This window comes from Haemaphysalis longicornis, unplaced genomic scaffold (assembly GCF_048455015.1).
Source record: "Haemaphysalis longicornis isolate Haplotype H1 unplaced genomic scaffold, Haemaphysalis longicornis Haplotype H1 scaffold_10, whole genome shotgun sequence".
Lineage (NCBI taxonomy): Eukaryota > Metazoa > Arthropoda > Arachnida > Ixodida > Ixodidae > Haemaphysalis > Haemaphysalis longicornis.
This window is the reverse complement of record NW_027526204.1, coordinates 47378067-47399482: the sequence shown is the minus strand read 5'-3', so window position 1 is coordinate 47399482 and position 21416 is coordinate 47378067. Positions and strand designations below refer to the sequence as shown.

General features: G+C 49.1%; 1 protein-coding gene across 1 annotated transcript in view; it reads left to right on the top strand.

The window, feature by feature from the left end:
- The window catches only part of Pold1 (DNA polymerase delta 1, catalytic subunit), a 94525-nt gene extending 82547 nt beyond the window's left edge, over nt 1-11978 (top strand). Inside the window, exons 19-20 of the mRNA XM_077689335.1 lie at nt 3816-3913; nt 10608-11978. Of these exons, the coding sequence (XP_077545461.1) occupies nt 3816-3913; nt 10608-10704 (195 nt within the window). The 3' untranslated portion in view covers nt 10705-11978. The remainder of the gene's footprint in view (nt 1-3815; nt 3914-10607) is intronic.
- The last annotated feature ends 9438 nt before the right edge of the window (nt 11979-21416 follow it).

The following is a 21416-nucleotide window of genomic DNA, read 5'->3' as shown; positions in this document are numbered from 1 at the left end:
AAATTTAAGTAAAAAAAATGCTTAACTTGTTGCCATGGTGACAACACTGCAAAAGGAGGCTGTTCAGTGCGATACAGCCAACCAGCTAACCTACTTTGCATTGAAAGCCCATTGAAACCCATCTCCCCCTTCATTTGGTCTGCAAAGTGGGGTATGTACTCTTCACAGAGGAGCTGAAAATGATGTTTTCTGGAAAGAGAAAGGCTGTAAAAGGCACTCCAATTTCAAGGCAAGGCATTCCAGAAGCCCCATGTTCAAAAGGACATGAAAGGCTACAACCGGGACGACTTTTGATAAGTGAAACCTATGTTGCAACTTTGGAAGCCGTTTTCTCAAAACAGTTTTTTTTTGCCAACTGTGTCGCTTGTACCAGGGATTTCTTTGTGACCGCTGGGTCTATTTTGATTCCGTTTCTTGCATTACATTCCTTGATGAACAGTTCAGGTCGTGACACTCTTGGTTTTCCAGATTTGTTTTTTGTGATTTTTTTATTCAAATAATCGTTCACAGTCAACATGCCTATTGCACATTAACCTCTAGAAAAATGAAAACTAAAAAACATTGTGTTGTAAAAAAAAAAATTCTAAAACTGTCACGACCTCGTCCATTCATTTGGGAATGCAAAGCACTTCGAACAAATTTTCTATCATGCTTTATAAGCCGCTCAAGCTCGGTACAAGCGGAACAGAAAGAAAATTTAATACATAAAAAAGTTTTCAAGATATTAGTTTAAAATTTTTATGGTGTTATCACGGAAGCATTTCCAGTTGCTGTGCCAATTTTCATCAAAATCCACAAAGAAATAAAAAAGTTGATTTTGAAAGCCACGTCCCCCCTTAAGTGACAAGAAGAGAACGGGTCAGGGAACAAACGCGTGTTAAGGACATAATAGTAGAAATTAAGAAGAAGAAATGGACAAGGGCAGGGCATGTAATGCGAAGGCAAGATAACCATTGAGGGTAACAGAGTGGATCCCTAGAGAAGGCAAGCGTGGCAGGCGGCGGCAAAAAATTAGATGGGAAGATGAGATCACAAAGTTTGCAGGGATGAATTGGTCGTAGTTAGCACAAGACCAGGATAACTGGAGATTAATAGGAGAGGCCTTTGCCCTGCAGTGGGCGTAGATAGGCTGATGATGATGATGGTGATTCCCTCAATAAATGGTCTGGCCAATTAGCTGGGTTTTGAAAATGCCAACCGCCTTTCTGGCTTCAGATGGTATCGCTGATGCATTTGCAGCAGCTGTGTGAATCTTCATCAAAATCAGTGAAGAAATGAGGAAAGTGGTGTTAAATGCAGGGGTGAGACAGCTGCGCCTATTGCGCAGTTTTGATACAAATGTGTTTTCCTGCGCCAGGCTGCTCCCAAAGCTTGAAAATTGCAAAAATTGCACCAAACTGCTCCAAAACATCCAAGGATTTTAACGCTCCCGTCAGCTTCAGTGGGGAAAAATGCTTGCTGGTGGCATACCTTTCCAGCATCTTCAAGGTGATGCTGTTTGTAAAGGTTTAATTGATTGATATAGTTTTTCGAAAGTCACAATCCCGAGTTGCGCGTGCTATATTCTGTGAGAAAACCATTGCAAAGTCCTGTAGAAAAATACGCTTATGGGTACTGAGGCGACGAACTACTTGTGCAAGTTGATGAAAAAACGGAAATTTTCGGAGCGCCGTATCTCCAAAACCACATGAGTGGGTGCCGCCAAGTTGGTGTGGTGAAGATTGGAAAACATGGCCGCCGGGCAAATCACTTGCTCGTGGTTCAGGCAGAGTGCTCTCCGCCAATTTCTACCGCAGTTTTGGTAATGGAGGGGGCTGGGTTCGCACATAGTCGTTTGATTTGTGGTACAGTTGAATTCCACTACAACGAAATTGATGGGACGTGCAAAAAATTTCGCTGAAGCGAAAATTCGTTGAGGCGAAATCTGCCCCAATAGAGGACGGAAGGGCAAAAGAACAGCCCCAGATATTTCCGCATCATTGGCAGCATAATACAATTTTTAGTAAAAGGCGTGACGCGCAGTAACATCGAGTTTATTAAGATAAACACACCAATGGTTATGTTTTTTTTAACAGCACGCAAGGAGCGCGATACTGAGGAGGAGGGGAGAGGTGAAGAAATGACAAAATGTAGGTTAAAAAAAAAGTGTATTGCTGTTCCGCAAGGCGTTTCCACCGAGCTGATTACTTGCAGCTGATAGCTGCTAGGCGGTTGGAAGCCCCCCTCTCGCTTGTGGCAGGAACGGCGCCATTATCTTATCCTCTGACTAGGCACGGCAGCAACTGACCTTGGCAGGCAAGCTGAGTGTGCTAGTATTTAAAGCGACCGCCCGCTCGCGACTATGATAGGATGACGCGGGATCAAGACTAAACACGAAAACATTAATTTTGCTTTGGACTTTGAAGAATTGTAGAAGGGAAAACTGCAGGCACAGCTACTCACAACACATACATGACCGCGCTGTGCCAGCAGCAGAGCACATTTGCACAATTTCAACTGGATACTGATTGGCTGTAGCTCCGGCTTGGCGAACCGGTGCTGTGCCTCGCGCAGAGATAGCCAGCTACATGGTTATCACCAGCAAACAATGGTGTCCACCTATGAATTTGTTTTTGTATTGGGTGGCCGTGTGGGTGCGCCGTGCATGTTTTCGGCGGAACTAAGCGTCCTGAATGTATAAAAAGTTACAGATTTTACAGATAGCTGGCACTATGCTCATTTTATTGTAAAATAATTGTTCAAACCCAGCCCAAATCATCGAAATTTTCGTTGAAGCGAAAGCAAGCCAGACAAATGGTTTGTTGTGGCGAAGACTTTGTTGCATTGACTTCTATGGCTAGCTGACGGGAAATTGGAAATATTTCGTTGGAGCGGAAATTTCGTTGAAGCGGACTTCGTTGCAGCGGGATTAGACTGTACTCGCGAATTCGCCGTGTTTGGGCCTTGAGTGTGAGGCGCAGTGCATGCTTGCAGTGAAATTTCGGGTTCATTGCAGTGTTATAAAATGCCGAATTATTGCTGCCTTTGACAGCAAGCTTGCGAGCGGCAGGAACTAGAAGACCGACACTGAAGATGTGGCGGCGCAAACTATATCGCCGCAAAATGTTTAAGCAGTGTCCAATAGAGGGACAGGCTATTATTGCACGCTAGTAATAATGGTTGATCTATCTGACGGGAAATTTAATGCCGAAAGTGAAGTGGCTAAACATACCAAAGTAACTCAAATTACGATCGTAGTGAACGTGCACTTGGGGATTGAAATGGGAGGGGGGGTGTGATGACTGTCAGCTCGCTTTGCGCAACTTTTGCCCTGTCTTTACACTTGTGCGTAAAGCCGCGTCTGGGATTACAAAAATAATAATTTGGGCATTCCCATGATAGTAAAAATGCCTTACGATTGCTTAGTTTTTCAATTCGATATTTTCAAGGGCACTGTCTATGCACGCTATCTATGCACGCTATCTGTGCACAAATCCTAAGAATTTAAAAATGGTTTGTAAAAAGGTTGTGCAGTTCGTACCTTGTGATACTCTGGTTGAAAAAAACTCAATTGAAAGGCTGTTTAAGTATTATGTACGTTCAAAACCGATTAAAACGTGCACTTTTCCCCACCAAGTCGCCAAAAATTTGTTTTTTAGGCTCCTAAGGTGACATAATAAATGTCGTTATTCGCTCCAAATCAAGGTTCTTCTGCTCCAAAATCGAGATTTCACTGCTCCAAAAATTGCTCCCAAATGTGATTCAGCTGTCTCACCCCTGCAAATGGCATGACCTCCCTTAAAATTTGTGAGTGTGTGCCTTCTTTTCTTCTTCAGGTGAACCACTTGGGCAGCCTGGAGAGCAAGTTTGCCGAGCTCTGGACTCAGTGTCAGCGGTGCTCGGGCAGCCTGCACGAGGAGGTGCTCTGCACCAGGTCAGTGCAGGGGCAGTGCGCCCCCAGTGCACAGTGCACTGGAAAGTTGCCAAGTCGGTCTGAACAGTGGCTAAGGGTGGGCGGGGGTGGTAGCAGCAGGAAAGTTTCATTTAACTCGCTGACCTTAATGCTACACGTAAGGTAGGACACACTCCACAAACCGTAGTGTAGGTCGAGCTGAAATGTAGGCCAACCCCTTTATCTTGTGGTCGAGAAATCCGAGTAAGAAAAATTTGGCTCAAAACATTTGGTCTTTCTCATTCACTTGCTCAGAGAAGCTTTGAGCAGTTACTGGGTAGCCCAGAACTGCTCTTGGCAAATAAAATACGGAGCAGCTTTGGAGCAGTTTGGAGCAGTCCAATAGGACAATCAAAGGAAATCTACTGTCTTCTACAAAAGGAAATCTACTGTCTCCACTCAATCACTTGTCTGAGCTCTCGTCGAATGAGTGCTCTCGACTAGCTGTCTCCCACAGCACGTTGTTCCAAGTGCTGTCCAGGACTCGAGCAGCACTTAAATGCTCGCAAAACCATGTCATCATGTAGCAAGCGCCAAGCATGGGACACTCTTGTGCAGACTGTTGTGAGAAGCGGTCTGTGTAGACAGACAGCCAGCAGGCATCCTGGGATTGTCGACAGCCATCCACTCCTGGAGACCTTGCCTGATGCTTGCGGGCAAAAGTCTCCACGTTGTCCTCCAGTTCTTTGTAGTGCCTATACCCGCACCTGACATAGGGGAGTGACCATTTGCATACCTGCCAACCCTTCCGAATTTTACGTAAAATGTACGAAATTTGACGCGTCTTACGATTTTACGAATCTTGCTTGAAATTATACGAATTTTTGAAAAAAAAAAAATGGGACCATCTATTTAAACGACACTGTGGTACCTGCGCCGCCACGAGAAAGCAATACGTAGTGTTGTTATCACCATCTGCGAAGCTGCGATTTCTGTCGTCTTCTCGGGGTGGGCTACGCATCCATATCCAGAACTCGCGGCTACCTTGGCAAGCCTGCTTTTAGCATGTTGTTCATGGGCTGGTTACGAATTCCGTGTTCATGGCGCTCTTTGTATGACTGCTGCGTCCTGTGCAGTAAGACCCATGTAGTTGCTTTGCTGTGCAATGGCGGGCTCGAAGCCGCGAAAGCACTACCAAGTGTTCTCAAAATCGTACATATCCGAATTTGCTGCTCTTCCCAATGGAGTTGCTGCTCATTACTCTTCAACACTGACGGTTTTCACGTATGGTTCGGAAAACATGAGAACGCATGTCAGAAAACGTGAATCCTTTTAGACTTAAAAATTAGTGCGCTGCCCGCCACTTCCCCCAGTCCGCAGATATTCCGAATTTCCATGTCACCAGGTTGGCAGGTATGCCATTTGTGAACAGGCAAGCCCTTTGCCACGTTGATCTCTAGGTTTGTCCCGTGTAGAGAAAATAAACTGCCTCAGGCTGATTAACACGTTCCCCACACGTTGCAAACTTCCGTGCGGAGGAGTTTTGTGCCACGTGCCTTTTGAAGCGGGTTTCCCTTCCGTGCTTTCTGCATCGACAGGCTCAGTTTTGCATTTCATGTACTGGACGACTTCCTCGAGTGAAAGGCAGCTACATTTTTCCTTTTACCACATTTATGGCCTTTGTGGGCCGGCATATGGGATCTCAGTGGAACCCGAGGTATTTGCCCTGAAGCAGAAACTGCCAAGCTGTACTAGCCCTGTGGTGGAATCCAAACAACCACACGCTCGTCCAAGCACCTGTGCATGGCTGAGCATGAGTCATGTGTACCACAGGAATGGTGTGCCGCACATGGCTAGCATGCGTAAATAAGGTTTGCACTCCTACCAAATGATAGTCGCACTCCTACCAAATGATAGAGACCAGCATTACGCGAGTTCATCCATGCCGGCATGAACGAGTGCTATGGAAAGTTCGCTTCAGTGCTCCTTTAAGGGGAGACGCGGGTCTTGGAATCCCGAAATTTGGCCAAAAAATCGATTTTTAGAAATCGCCATTTTCGGAAAGTAGAGCTATTTTTCTACCGGTTAGCAAAATATCCAGACCCAGGAGTACGTATTTGAGCCATAATATCAATCTATAGCACCGACGCCCGCTAAAATCGGCCAAGATTCGACGCGAAAATAGCATTTTTTCGACGACTCGCCCCTCGGGTTCTACATGCGCCACGGCGTCCATCTTGGTCTCGTTCGAAAGCGCGTCTTTTCGTTTTCAATTCCCCGCCAGAACCACTCCGTTTCGTCCGTTGGTTGCGAGTAAAACCGGGGTAGAAAAGAGACGGATCACGCCGCCTAATTGGTTACTGACTGCACGTGACCGCAGGGAGCAACCTTATTGGCTGGGCGCCGTGGGTCGTCTGCTCGGCACTCTCATCACAGTGCAACGGCTCATGTATTCGTCTATGCGAGGACCGGCAAAAGCCCCGCATGGCGTAAAAATAAAGTAAAGATGTCTATCGATAACCGAAAGGAAGAACAGGCATTATTAAAAGCGCCTGAAATACGATTTTCTGCTCCTGTGACGACGACTTATCGCGAGAACGGCGCCGAGACGGAGGTAGGCTTAGCGCCCGCGCGGGCTGCTGAGACGATAGCGTAGCGATATGATTACGCCTGCGGGGGCACTAAGGTGCGTCTATCTTTCGATCAGCAGCAAATAGAAAGAAAAGAAATTATAAAGTGGAGGATGCCGCATGCCGACGTCGCAAGGGAAGTGTGTTCATTCTGTTATCAACGATGCTGCGGCGGTTCGGCCCGCACTCCGGCGCGCGCTTACTCGTCGGCAGGTTACCATATAGATGAGCGATTTGAGAATTATAAATGTTCGCACTGTGCACAATGTGCGTTGGTGACGTGATAAACGAGTAGATTAAACCGAAAACGTGGTTATCCCACCTAGCCAAGCGCATGCACGTTACAGAACAGTGGCGGGCATTCCGTTACCAGCCCCTTCGCTGCAACTCACTTCACGCGATGCAAATCCGATTTGATTGCTACAAATGAAGCAGTAACATAACAAAATAGCGTTTACAACTGTGGTGCACGATCGGCACCTCAGCCCTAGTCGCCAAAGAGAGACGGCGCGATGCCAACAGCATAAAAATTGAAGCAACGTTCTGTCTTTGCTTTTGTTCAGTTTTTCTGCCAGGTGCCATCTGTAGACAGAGGATTTCATAATTTTCCCACCAACTGATTTCAGCAAACTTGGTATGCTCGTGTTGAGCGAAATGCGAGCTACATTCTAGAACCTTTCTTTTTTTCATATGCTCAATAGATAAAACTGTCACTTGTAGTAAAACTTCAACTGCGATTTTCTCAGCTTCCCTTTTTTTGCATATGTGCCTAGCCTTACAGGGGTTTTGAGGTAGTTTTTTTCAAAGGATTTCTACAAGCGTTATACCGTTGAATTCGGGATAAAATGAACTGCATGCTGAAGCTATTTTAATTGGCTCATTTTGCCTCAAATATATGTTATGAGTAATAATTAGAGGTCATTAAGTTTTCAGAAAACTGTACTTGGCATAATTAGATTAATTCTATCCAATCAACTATCTTTACAGGAATATAAATAGCTTCAGCATGCATGGCAGGTCTTAAGCTACACATCCATACCATTTATTCAAAAAAAAATTGAATAAAAAGTTCCTTAAAGGCCCGTAAGAAATTACTTAATTAGGCTCCAGTGTTTTCTTTATAACTCAAAAAATAATTCTACCACTTGAAAACTAATTACATATTTGAAATGAGGAAGACAAAACACATATGCACAGTGATTTTCATTATCACAGACCAATTAATAAAAAAGTTCATTTCAAGACCCACGTCTCCCCTTAAGAACCAGTGGTCCGTGAACAAGGAAGTGACTTGCATTCCATTTTTCGTGGTCTGAAATTCTCTGTCTATCGACTTTGTCTCTTTCTTGTGTCCTAATCGTGTCTACAAGGGCTGTCAGGAAAGTCTTAGGAAATTTCCCATGACAGTGGAGGAGTGAACATTGCACGCTCTGCCTAGTGTACCTTTGAAACGTGCAAAGTTCACTCACAAAAATGCATGTGGTTGTCCGTAATTTTTTTCTGCCATTGTAACTGTTGAGTCCGGGATGGAAATTGAGAAATATAATTACGGACTCCAACCATAGGTAGAGCAAATAAAGAACCTGGCATTTTGGAACCAGCTCGGTTCGTTCCTCAGCGGTGACCGGGCCCACGCTGCAGCGGTGCCTTGTAGTCTTTCAGCGCGGTCTCTCACAAAGCTGTTCGCTGCGGAGCACAGCCCGTGCGTGTGCGGGCAGGAGAGTTCCAAAGGATGGATTAAGCTTTTGTGGATTCAGTTCATCGAATGTGCCAAAACTCAAGGAGAAGCGTCTTTCTCCCGTTTGTTTCATTCCCAAGGATGGCTGTTCCAGCAAAGTCAGTTTTGGGGTTAGCCTCCTCGCAGTGCTGGGTGACGGTGCTGCACTCTCTGTTTTGTATGTGGACGTCGTTATTGTGTTGCCTAATTCATTCAGGTAGATTTTTGCTCTCGCCAATACATGCAGAGGTGGCACTTGGGCGCTTTTCTGTTGTCACACAGGTTTTTGAGGTAGGGAAGGAGGTGGCCTATCGAAACAGAGCTGATTCTGAAACATCGGGTTCTCCATTTCTTCTACAGTGTAGACCACTCATAAAGTATGTCGCAGGAGCCACGAAAATCCGCACTATAAGCGTTACCGCACTATAACCGAAACATGCGCGAATTCAACCACATCGCCACCTACCTCTGCAGTCACCCTATATTTATCCTCACTCAAATGCACAGCACTTAAAAACAAAGCTTTATTGCGGGTTTTTTTTTTTTTTTCCCACGTCAGCCGCTGCTGCAGGGTCTTACACATTGAAAGCGCAGTCCTACAAAATGGCGAGCGCGGCTTTACTTCTTCCGTTGTGTTTGTGTTTTGAAAGACCATGGCTGCGTTTTTAGCGTCGATGAACAGATGGCGCAGGACGTGGTAAGAACGCCACCAGGATTTTTTTTTACCCCACCTTGTGTTCACGATGCCGAAGGCAGCTGCTTATCAGCGCAATGTACTGGTAGTGGAAATCTTCAGCTTCGCACCGCTCGCTTGTTCGGAAAATGAAAGAGCGATTCCTTATCTGCACAACCAACGTTGTAAAGCGTGAACCGCTGGGAGCGATTTCTTCCCTCGAAAACGTGCAGTGCACGCCGCATGCGCAGCGACGCCAGCACGGGTACAACTGGCGTGGTGTTTGCGGCGCAGTAAGAGGTGGTAACATGGCGTCGGTACTGGCCGCGAAGTGGTGCCGGCAGCTCCAGCAACCGCTTCTAACTGCTCGCTGAAATGCTGCATGAGGTGCAAACGAAGATGCTCGTGCAAGAAAAAGAGCTGATAATCTGGGTGGAAAGTGTAATATAAACTGCCATCCACGTTGCTTGTGAAAGCGCCCATCAAGAAATACCACAGTTCTAAGCCTAAACATCTCTGGCGCGGCCAGCCAGCTCAGAGCGCGTTGAATCTCCCGCCATTAGTTGCGCGTCTCCCCATTGGTGCAAGTCGTCAGGCTCCTCCCACTGCCACGTGCAGAATCCGCTGCGAGCGCGGAATCGTCGACACGAGTATGAAAAAAATGCACGCGCAACGCCAACATGCACGAAGTGTGTGCCAAAACAGGTCATGCGGTTCACGCTTAATAGAAACAACTTGCCGCGCGCGGACGGGGAAAGGGGTTGCTGTCTTCTGAGGTGCGTCAACCAAGGACTGTTGTGGTTATCACATATGCGCGAACTAAAGGGTGCCTATTCGTTTCTTGTGTGTTGAAGTTAGAGGAGAGCAAGGGGTGCGCGCTGCGCCAGATGGCCGATTTCATTCTTTCTTTTTTCTTTTGCTGCCCTAAAACGATGCCCCAGCTGCGCTGGTCGATCAGCAGACCCGCCGAAAAACCGCACTATAAACGGTATGCTTATGCATTGAGTTCTATGGGAGCCAAAGCGGTGGTCACAAAAACCCGCGTTATATCCCGTCCCGCACTATAAGCGATTACGTTATAAATGGTCTACACTGTACCTTTTGTTAGTCTGTAAATTAAATTTCTCAGTTTTAACTTCTTAACGAGACAGACCTCTGTCAAATGTTTATACTTTCAGGGATGGAAATTGTGTAGGTACATCTTGGTATGTGTAGCGCACTTTTATAAACAATAATAATTAAAAAGCGAGTTTTCTTCTTTCCCAAGGGAATGCACTGTGTGGAGATAAAGGTTAACAAAAACATTGAAAATATTTAAAAATTTGTGACATAACAGCTCCTCAAGATTGTGCGTTAGTTTCCAGAGTTAAGCCTTTGTAGACTACGACAGTAAAAAGGAACAAGCAGAAAAACAGCTGCACTTTTTCATACTTCATTTGGTGAAGCGATAACTTGATAATTGTGGTGAAAAACAAGTGTGCTTTATTCATCCAGGATACACTGTTACCCTTCCTCTCTCCTAAACTTTGTCTGAGCCTTTTGCAGGATTTTCATTGATATGGTCTGCTCGGTCAAAAACTCATTTCGTCATTGAAAGGACGATGCCCCTAGAGGGTCGCATGAATATGATGCTAGCAAAGGACTGCAAGTCTGTAGCATGCTCATACAAAATTGGTCATCTTCTAACTCCAGTGTCTTCTGAATGTTCTGTTTCAGCCGTGACTGCCCCATTTTCTACATGCGAAAGAAGGTGCAGAAGGACCTCACAGACCAGGAAAAAGTGGTTCGTCGCTTTGGCCTGCCTGAGTGGTGACGGCTGTGTATGATTCTAGTGACCCAGATATGTTTGCCTCGTCGTCTTCACTTTTGCAAGCATGGCATTCCCCAAGGTGGCACCTTTGTGCTTACACTTTCTTTTTAATTTCGCATCGTGTGCGGTCAACATCAGTACATTTGTAACAAAATGTGCCTGCATTGTTGCCAACACAGAAAAAGCCAGTTGCAGTGCCTTGTTAGGAACTTGCTCTCACGATAGTTTTTTCGCTTGTCACGTTTTTTTTTTTTATGGTTTTTGTTGGAATTTTTAGTGTTTTGCACAAACGGGTGCATTTCTCATAGTGGAAGTGTGTTGCAAGGGGAAATGTGGAACTGTCACACACCCCAAGCATCCCAATTTTCACATTTTTCTGTCCTGTGTGCACGTCTTGTAATTGCTTTTACCGCCTAAAGAACATCGGCTAAAATGCCGACTACTTCTGCACATCTTAGCAAGGAATGCACTATTGAGCACTTTTCTTTTTTTTAGGCCTGTAAAGTATATTGTGGCTTCTTTTAAAGTTCAAAGCATCTTGCACCGTCTGTGTGGTTAGTTACCGTGTAGGATTCGCTTGTGTGCGTCACTTTGCTGGTCACATTCAATGCTCTTAAGACCAAATATGAGATGTTCTCTTTGTTGTAATAATATCAAAATAATCAGCGTTAAGAACTGTCAACCTAAATTTAGTGTGTGTTTTTGTCTTCAGGCATTGAAAACATGTTTATTTCCTTTCGTGACCATGTGTTGAGTTCATGATAAGTTGTTTCCTGCTTTCAGCAAACTGAATGGGTGTGCCACATACAGTTTTCTGGCTTTGTAGAAAGAATATCTTGTTCATTGAATGTATTTTCTCACAGTTGTGTTTCACAGTAATGATAGTAAAAATGGAGTTTGGTCTCTGTATGTTAATGGCCAAGAACAAGGAACGGCTGTTGGCCTTGGTCACCTTAGGAGTAAAGTTGCTCCATCTAGGGTGTACACTTACCCCTGTCAGTGCTGTTGCAAAGAGGAAGGCTTTGCATGCTTTTATAGATTGATAGTCTATTTCCACACTATCCCACAATCTTTTGATGCTAATCTGTCACTTTCAACCTTTCCTTACTGATTTGTGTACTACTTGAGCACAAAATGCATATTAAGTGCAGGGGCAAGCTCTTTTTGGCAGTTACCAATGTAAGAAGTGAAGCCTTCAGGCCATGGTTCTCATTCTAGTGCTGTGCTGTTTCAGGGTGTGTCAAGTTTTAATAAAAAATCTGTACAGTTCTTTTTGGCATCCTTGTTCAGATGCCTACATCCACCTATCATCTATGGAATTCACTCGTTCCCTTTATTAAGAGCATTGCTTAGTGGAATCTCGACGAGACAGGGGTGAGACAGCTGCGCATATTGCGCAGTTTTGATACGAATTTGTTTTCCTGCGCCAGGCTGCTCCAAAAGCTTGAACATTGCAAAAATTGTGCCAAACGCTCCAAAACAGTGACAGCCAAGGATTTTAACGCTCCCGTCAGTTTCAGTGGGGAAAAATGCTTACTGACGGCATAATTTTCCAGTGCCCCCGAGGTGATGCTGTTTGTAAAGGTTTAATTGATTGATTATTCAATAAAACAGTCACAATGTCGGGTTGCACATGTTATATTCTGTGAGTTTTTAAAGTTTTCCCAGCAAAAACCAATCCAAAGTTTTGTAGAAAAAACACTTGTGTACTGAGGCGACCAACTACTTGTGCAGGTTGATGAAAAAATGGCAATTTTTGGAGCACCCTAACTCCGGAACGACATCACTGGGCGCCGCCATCTTGATGGGTTGAAGATTGGAAAACATGGCCGGGGGGTGAAGCAGTTGCTTGGGGTTCAGGCAGAGTGCTTTTCGCCGATTTCTACCGTGGTTTTGGTGATGGGAGTGGCTGGGTTTGCGTGACTCGAAAGACAGGAGTTCAAAAACAACATGGTGCCCGCTAATTCGCCGGGTTTCGGCATTGAGTGTGAGGCGCTGTGCGTGCTTGAAGTGAAATTTCGGACTCATTGCGGTGTTATAAAGCGCTGAGTTATTGCTGCCTTTGACAGCGAGCTTGCGAGCGGTGGGAATAGGACGATCGACACTGCAGAAGTGGCGGCGCAGGCTACATCGCCGCAAAATGTTCAAGCAGTGTCCGATAGCAGGACGGGCTAATAATGCACGGTGGTAATAATGGTTCATCTATCTGACGTGAAATTTAGTGACAAGAGGGAGGTTGTTAAACATACCGACGTTGGGCGGACTGTCACCTCACTTTGCACAACTTTTGCCTTGGATCTACACTTGTGCATAAAGCCCAGTCTGGGAATAAAAAAATAACAATTTCAACATTCGCATGATAAAAATGCCGTACAATTGCTTAGTTTTTCAATTCGATATTCTCAGCAGCGCTCCACGCTATGTGTGCATAGAGTCTGAGAATTTAAAAATGCTTTGTAAAAATGTGGTGCAGTTCGTACCTTGTGGTACGCTGGTAGAAAAAACTTTATTGAAAGGCTGTTTCAGTATTAGGTACGTTCAAAACCGACTAAGAAGTGCACGTGAGTAATTTGACTTTTTATGCTCCTAAGGTGACAGAAGAAATGTCCTTCTGCTCCAAATCAAGGTTCTTCTGCTCCGAAATCGAGATTTTGCTGCTCCAAAAACTGCTCCCAAATCTGATTCAGCTGTCTCACTCCTGAAAATGCCCAATTTAGGTCGTCGGATCATTCTAACTGGTGCACGTCGCTAAATGCAATAATGTGCACGTGGCATTGTATAATTAGGACTTCTTTTTGCTCGAACAAGCCTGCCGCGATGGCTCAGTGGCTAAGGCTTTGTGCTTCTGAGCCCAAGGAAACGGATTCGATTCCCAGGCATTGTATAATTAGGACTTCTTTTTGCTCGAACAAGCCTGCCGCGATGGCTCAGTGGCTAAGGCTTTGTGCTTCTGAGCCCAAGGACACGGATTCGATTCCCAGCCGTGGTGGCAGCTTTTCACATGGAGGCGAAATGTGTTAACGTCTATGTGTGGAGGTTTTGGCACACCTTAATGATCCCCAGGGATCAGAATTAGTCTGGAGGCCTTCTTTACATTGTGTCTCATATCCCAGGTGTAGCTGTGGTGTATTACACCCAATAATCTAATCTCTAATCTTTACTCGAATGAGTGTTCCTGTGTCCCTTGCAAGTTTTAATAATAAATCTTGTGCCCCATACTTGCAGCAAGGGTGAAACTTCGCCTCTTATGTCTTTCTCTTTCAGTTGACTTAATTGACTGAGACAGCTGAAATGCGACTGTGACGCGTTGTAGCCGTTCTTGTATTTCTCCGTCAGTGCCTTTATTAGTCGAGAGCGTGATATCGTCTGCATAAAAACTGAATTTCGGGTCCTTTATCTCCTCTAGTTTCTTAGGTAGCTCCAATAGAGTTATATTTAAAGGGGCCCTGAAAGGCATTTTGAGCACACTAAATGAAGTAGCGCAATCGTTAGATTGGGTCGTCAAGGTCATCTGGGCCAAGTATTACTCTTTTACGCGCAGCGGAAAGCTCACACTTTTGTTGCAAAGTTTGTCGCTTTTTTCTCACCCTTTCCTTCGTGTTTTCAGACGCCGCCATCTTCACATGTCTACATCATCGATTCCCAGATGTCCGTCATGAGCTAGACATCCTGCTATTGGGCGGCTTTTTCACACACTTCCGGCAAAGAGATGAGTCGTCTGCTCAGCGTCGGCTCGCCGGCTGATCTGCCAGCGGAGTGTCGGAGTGCTTGGGCATTTTACGACAAACGAAACAAGTGTAAACAAACGCTTAACCGTTCGTATTGAATGCAACACGGCCATAACACGACATGGATATTCTCTTACCTGAGTACGTTCCGTAAAGAAAGCGTTGAAGCCCCGTGGCACTTCTTTCGTGCAATCGCAGAGAACGCCCTGAGCCGAATGCCCGGGTTTGACGGATACATTTTATTCCACTTCAAAACAATCCAGAGATGTGTTTCGAACGAACACAACGTCACAACATGCGTTGCAAGTCTGAACCGCGATTGACAGACGATAGGTTGCCTCCTCCTGCCCGTCGTAAATTCGGCACTCTCCTCGCGCACGGTTTGCGGGGACGAACAGCAAGTCACTTAACTCTGGCGCGCAAGCCGAGATGGCTTTTAGCCACGCACACTGCACATACCCCATGCGAGGTTGAGTCGTACGCCGCTCGAGAAAGATAATCCAAACCATGGGAAGCACTATCCACCCGCAGAAGCACAACGTCGCATTTCATCGCGAAACAAAGGCGTCCACAACACACACACCATCGCCTCCTGTAATGCCAAACGCATCTCGCACTTCCAAATGAGAGTGAGTAGTATGCCTGCAGTGCCCATATGCCGTGAGGTGGTGCCCCAAGCTGAACCGGGATCACGCAACCGTAACTGACTTCTAGACCGGTTTGTGCCTTGTTGCCAGGGCAACCGATGTTTGATATTGTCAAAGAAATGGTGCTCGCTTTAGCGCTAGAAAGCTCAGAGCCGCGGTGGAGCATGTTTTGCCAACGTTGCCGCTCTCCACCACGCGTCGCCCCAAGCTGAACTGGCATTTTGTGCACGGGTTCTGTATCGGTTTAAAATGTCTTTTTCACATGCCGCCGGCAGGAATTACCACCGCCACAAAATAAGACCCGGAACCAGCGGGGCCACATCTGATACGGCGCTTTTTGGATAAACAGTGCGCTGTGCATCCAAGGGAGCGAGCGCACGATCCTCCCCGTGCGGCTGCGAGTTCGCCGCCGATAATAAGTCGCGTGCCGCCGATAGCAAAGTTCTGCAGCAACGTACACCGCGAAAGGGCAAGGCCAGGCCGCCGCACACATGGGGGTAGATTTTTCGTTCGCTTTTCCAGCCTTTAGCGTAGTGCGGTATTCATGGTGTCAACAAAGCTTGCCCGTAGCAGACGGCATGCAGTGTGAGCAGCGCAATAGCGGAAGTACGTCTCCGCCGAGGAGCGCAGCATCATGGGAGGGAGGCCTCGCGCGCCGTCAACAGCGGAGAGTACGTTGAAACGAGGAGGAAACGCGGCTCGGCGATAATGCGCGGTTTTTGATTTACGATTTCTCAGCTAATACTCATCGCTTTAACAAAATTCTTGCAGGAGGAGATTGCCAATACATTGCTTTATTTGGTTACATGTACATCCACGCATCGGCGGAAGGTATTTCAGGACCCCTTTAAAAGGTAGGGAGATAACACTGACCCTTGCGGCATTCCCCTACTGCCGAGGTTGATATTTTCGCTTTGAATGCAACCAAGACTGACTGCGGCTGTCCCGTCGCTTAGAAGGTGCCAGTGGCCGTTGGGCATTGCTGCACGACCACGGGACGACTGGGCCCGCAGTGAACGATTAACATGTGCACAGCAGGCAAGGTGTGGCACTGAATTAAATGCTATGCTGCTATGGCCAATACAACTCTCCGGGCGTAGCTGATAACACAAATATGGTCACTGCCTTTGCATTTCTGAATGATATCTCGTGCATTGAAGCAAGTTCGCATTGTTTGGAAGGGTAGGGGAGTCTTGCTTAAATGCAAAAAATAAACATACTGTTATGAATAATTCCTTTTGAAGAGAAGTTGATAGGACCGATAAGTAGCGGCGAAACCGGAGTTAGCGAGGGCAAAGTGTGCTCTGACATACACTGCGCTCGTGGGAGGTCATTGCTCTTTCCTTGTCTTCGGGCTTCGCCACATATAGCATATCCACGAAGAAGAATTTGCGTTATAGCTAGCGCCCATCCATTAGGATATCATTCAGCAACGCAAATGCACCGATGGTTTCCGCGTGCATAATCTCCTTTAAAATTTTCATAAAGATTGGTTTAAGGCTTTGTCTTTTCTTTAAAGCAGAATAGAAAGGCGGAATGTGAATAGTGTTGGATTGATCACTCTGCCACTCCCTGGGGTTAGGGTTACCGCAGTGACGGTTAGTTTTCAACAGGACTTTCGTCTAGAAAAACAACAGTGGAAGGGGCTTCATATATATATTCATTTGCGTTGTCCTGGCTATAGTTTTCTTTTGTATTGGTTTGGAATTATCCACTCTCTTTGCGTTGCTTCCTTCCTATTTTGTGTCAGTTTTTTTCTAGTGCTATCTCCTCGTATTTAGTTTCTAGTATTTCCTTGCATCATATCCCTAATACCTTTTTTCCATCTCGTTTTTGTCCTCGTGGTCAACCAACCAGGGACGTATCCAGAGGGGGGGCTCGGGCCCCCCCTGAAATTTTAGATGCGACGCATCTCTGGCTCGCCTTGTCCCTCCATCCATCCGTAGTTCGCACGCCTCTCCCCCATTCTCCTCGCCACGCCAGCTGCGCGGCAACGCCGCTCTCACCGCAGCGCCATCTTGCGTTAGCGCTCGCTCCCCTCGCCATGCCAGCTGTGCGTCAGCGAGCGTTAGCGCTCGGTTAACATATGCGCATGCGCTACTCTCTCATTCCCCTCACCGTTAACGCGCGGTACATATAAACGCGATAACTGCGCCGCTCAGCTCAGTCGCTCCACCGCCGCCGCTCCGATGACCACCGATGATTTGAATGGAGACTAACAGGTCTGCTACCGCGATGGTCGGCGCAACCGTAACAAGCACCGCCTAGATGCGTTGCATCACCCCATTGTTTCCCCCGCGGAAAGATGTGGTCATTTTTTGGGGGCCATAGCCCCCTTCCACGCGCCACGTCTCCTGCCCCCTCGCATACATTCTAAAGCGCTGCCATATGAATCCTGGGCTTGATATCTATTTGAGGCATTTTATTTCCCCTTATTTTTTCCCTTTTTTCCCCCTGAGGCGTTTTTTCTTCCCATTTTCCCCTCAAAATTTCCTTATGTGGAGTAAGGGGAATTTGAGGGGAAAGAAAACGAAAGTTTGGAACCGGACCTAAATGCAGTGCTGTCAAAGCTATTAAATGGCATGTTTCACATGTCAGCTAGGGGAAATCTATAGCGACAAGTAATTAATAATTATGTGTAGAATTTGAGCAATATTGGGATAAGTTCAGATTTTGTCGTACTCAGTTGAAACAGACAAGTTGTGGCATTCTTATGAAAACTTTATTGCAATCGACTTTCAAGAACATTACGATAGAGGTTTAAGCCAAAAAGGCAATAAACATGCAACCCAGCTTCAAGAACAGCAAAACGTTACATGAAGAGCCGGTGTGTCCTCTTGACAGCATTAGCCGCTCTTTTCGAATGGCTCCGTAGAGTACTTTTTTGGGCACGCCTGAAAACACTCGTGAAGCTCTTCATTGCCTTGCCATAAATTTCCAAAACGCTTCACAAGAAGCCTGCTCATTGTGACAAGTGTGTGGCGCCCCCCATCCCTGATATTTGTTGGCCGCTAAGTTCAGTGGCCCCACCAGGCTCGGTGGGCAACATTGTGTGTGGCCGGGCAATAAACACCGCCGAGCACGGCTGCTCGGGGGTCAGTCACCGTCACCATCAGCACGCTGCAGGTCGTCTCTCGGCTGAAGGGTACCCCTACCCGCCCAGGTTCTCGAACGCGGAGCTAAATCGTGACACTGGCGACGAGGGAAGAAGCCAGCGGAGCGGCCGAAGCCACCGAGAGCGCCGCCACCGACAACGCCGAGACACCGCCCCCTCAAGCCAGCCGCCATTGCGCCATGCCGCTGTACTAGAGTTCTAGTACACTCTAGCTGTACGGGAGGCTCGAGCCGTTCGAGGGTGAAGGGTCCGCCTGGCCGGTCTACGAGGAACAAGTCGGCGTGTTTTTCCGGGCGAACGACACACCCGAGGCAAAACAGCGCCACATCTTCCTGGCCAGCTGCGGGACCCGCGTCTTCGCTCTCCTGCTCGACCTGCCCAAGCCGGCCACGCCGCACGAGAAGCCGCTGGGTGAGCTGCTCGCGACGCTACGCTCACACTACAGCCCGGCTCCGTCGACGCTAATGGAGCGTTTTCGCTTCAATAACCGGAGCCGCCGAGACGGAGAGACGCTCGGGCAGTTCGTCGCAGCGCTGTGAGGGTTGGCGAGCGGCTGCGCCTTCGGAGAGCAGCTCGACTCGCTGCTCCGGGGCCGTTTCGTCTGCGGCATCAACGACCCCGCCATGCAGACGCGACTCCTGGAGCTTCCCGACCCCTCGCTGGACGACGCCGTGAAGGCAGCGCTGGCGATGGTGGCTGCGGCCAAGGACGCGGGCGAGCTAGCGCGTGCAGCCGGCTCGCCGTCGGCGGAGGCGGCGGTGAACAAGATGGCGGCACGGCATGGCAGGTGCCATGGAGGAAGCAGGTGCGTTCGCTGCGGTGGTGACCACCCCCCTTCACAGTGCCAGTTCGCGCAAGCGGAGTGCTTTGCGTGCGGAAGAACTGGGCCCATTGCTCGGGCGTGCCGAGGTGGGACGACGGCGGACGGACGGAAGCAGCAGCCGGCGTCGAGCACAGGTTCCGCGCCAGCCCACGGCCAAGGGAGTCGGCACAAGGGTAGGCGACGGGGGCGTGCGGCAGCAGCTGGCTTCCGGTGCAGCGGCTAGGCTTCACGTCGTGGCCGAAGACCCGCAGATTTTCTACATGTGGCACGCGGCCACAGTGCAGCCGCCGGTGCCACCATACTGGCTGACCGTCGAAATGTGCGGGCGCCCCATCTCCATGGAGCTGGACACAGGGGCCAGTGTGTCGGTCATGGCCGGGAAAGCCTTCAAGCGCACCTTCCCTGGCGTGGGCGTCGGCCGTCATGCTGCGCAGCTACTCCGGACAGCTCGCCCAAGTCGAGGGTCAAGCCCAGGTCAGCGTCCGCCTTGGCGACAGGGAGGCAACCCTGCCCCTGTACCTGACCAAGGGGCCGTCACCGACGCTGCTGGGCCGGAACTGGATCCAGGCTTTGGGTGTGCGGCTGCCGGAGTTCCAGGAAGCAGTGCATGCGGTGGAAGACGTCCCGAGCCTCCTGATCAAGTTCGAGGCCCTGTTCCAGCCCGGGGTGGGGACATTCACCGGCACGGCGGCAAGCATTCAGGTGCCGGAGAGAGCACTACCCCGCCCAGCCCGACTGCATGGACGGCTTCGAGCAGCTGCTGCACCGGCGGGGGGCCGGCACCAACGGCGGCGGGGTGCTGGGCGCCAACGGCCGCCTGCTGCACCTGGTGGTACTGGTCGCCGGGGGCAGCGCCCAGCAGGTGGCGCAGGCCATGCGGCAGGCGCACCCGCAGGGTTTCCGGCTCGACGACAAGGTCCAGTACGCGCTGAACTTCAGGATCATCGCTGGCGACGTGGGCCTGCCGCACAACTCGTTCCACCCGGAGCCCCTGCCCCACAGCTGCCTGTGCGTGTACGCCAGCCAGCGGGGACTGGAGTACATCCGCGAGAGCCTCGAGAAGACCCTGCTGGCCAACCTGGAGCAGGAGGACCGGCTGCCCTTCCACGGCCTGCCCCTGGTCATGGTGTTTGCGGGCCAGGGGGACTTCATGTGCGAGGAGGGCATCAACCGGGCCAAGAGCCTGCAGTGCCCCTTCGTGGACGACGGCGGCGGCCTGGACCCCGTGCGGCTGGAGCAGGCGCTGTGCGCGCTGGCGGAGAGCATCGAGCGGCGGGCGGGCCGGCTGCACATCTGCCCGCCGCTGCCCGCCGCCGCGGGGCCCCGGCCGGACCTGCGGCTGATGCTGTGCATGCTGTGCGGGGACCCGTATGCGCCCGAGCAGGTGCTTGCGCCCCTGCTGGCGCAGCCGGACTGCCTGGCCACGGGCCCGCCGCACTGCCTCAGCCTGGACTCCTTCCTGGGCCTTGCCGGAGTCTGGGGCTCCGGTCTTTTCCAGGAACTTCCGGCCGGGTCCAACCTGGTCTGCGGGGCACGTGGTCTGTCCTGCCAGTGCGTCGTCGCTGCTCATCCGCATGTCGGACGAGACCACTTGGCACCGGCACACCGACCATGGGAGACCTCGCCTGGCGACCTCAGCCGCCCCTTCAGGAAGCCAGCAGGCAGTGGAGCCAGCTTCACCGACCTCTGCCAGCACAGCACCAGGGGCTGGTGCTACTCGCGCCACTGTGGCGCCACGTGCAAGTCCTGCAACACCGGGAAGGCTGACAGCTGGTGCGAGAGTGACACAGGTGGCACCCAATGCTGCCACAACTGCAACCTTAAGTGCCCAGGCAGAGTGCGAGACTACGGAAACCGCCAGACCGTTACTCGCTGGGGTGACAAGTGTTGTTTTGTGTTTGCGTAGGACAAAGAAACTTGGGGGTGAGGGCAGGGCCGGATTAAAGGGACACTGAAGTGAATTTGTCAAGCTCCCGTTTTTGCTTGCACTGCGTAGACTGGCTCAAATTAGCCCACTTTTCATCGTTTATCCGGTTGACAAATCGGTAATTATTTTACAAAGCGCCAAAGAAGAAAAACTACCATGCGCGGTTTGCGGCGGCCGCACCAACTAAAGCTGTGACGTTGGGAGGAGCGGGACCGTGATTGGACGATGCCCACGGTGAGCAACCAAACAAGTTTCGGTTTCGGTTCTGTAAGACACAACCTGTGGCGTTGTTGGATGGGCATTCTCAATAACTCAGTAATCATCGTACCGCGCTTCTCCCATGTTGTCAGCTGTAAAAATGCATAAAGATAAGCCTCCCAGGACGGCTTGGAATCGTAGCATTCACTAGCCGAGGCCTACGCAGTGCATGGACGCCGTCCGCGTACCCGCAGACGCACAAATGTCACGCGCTTTC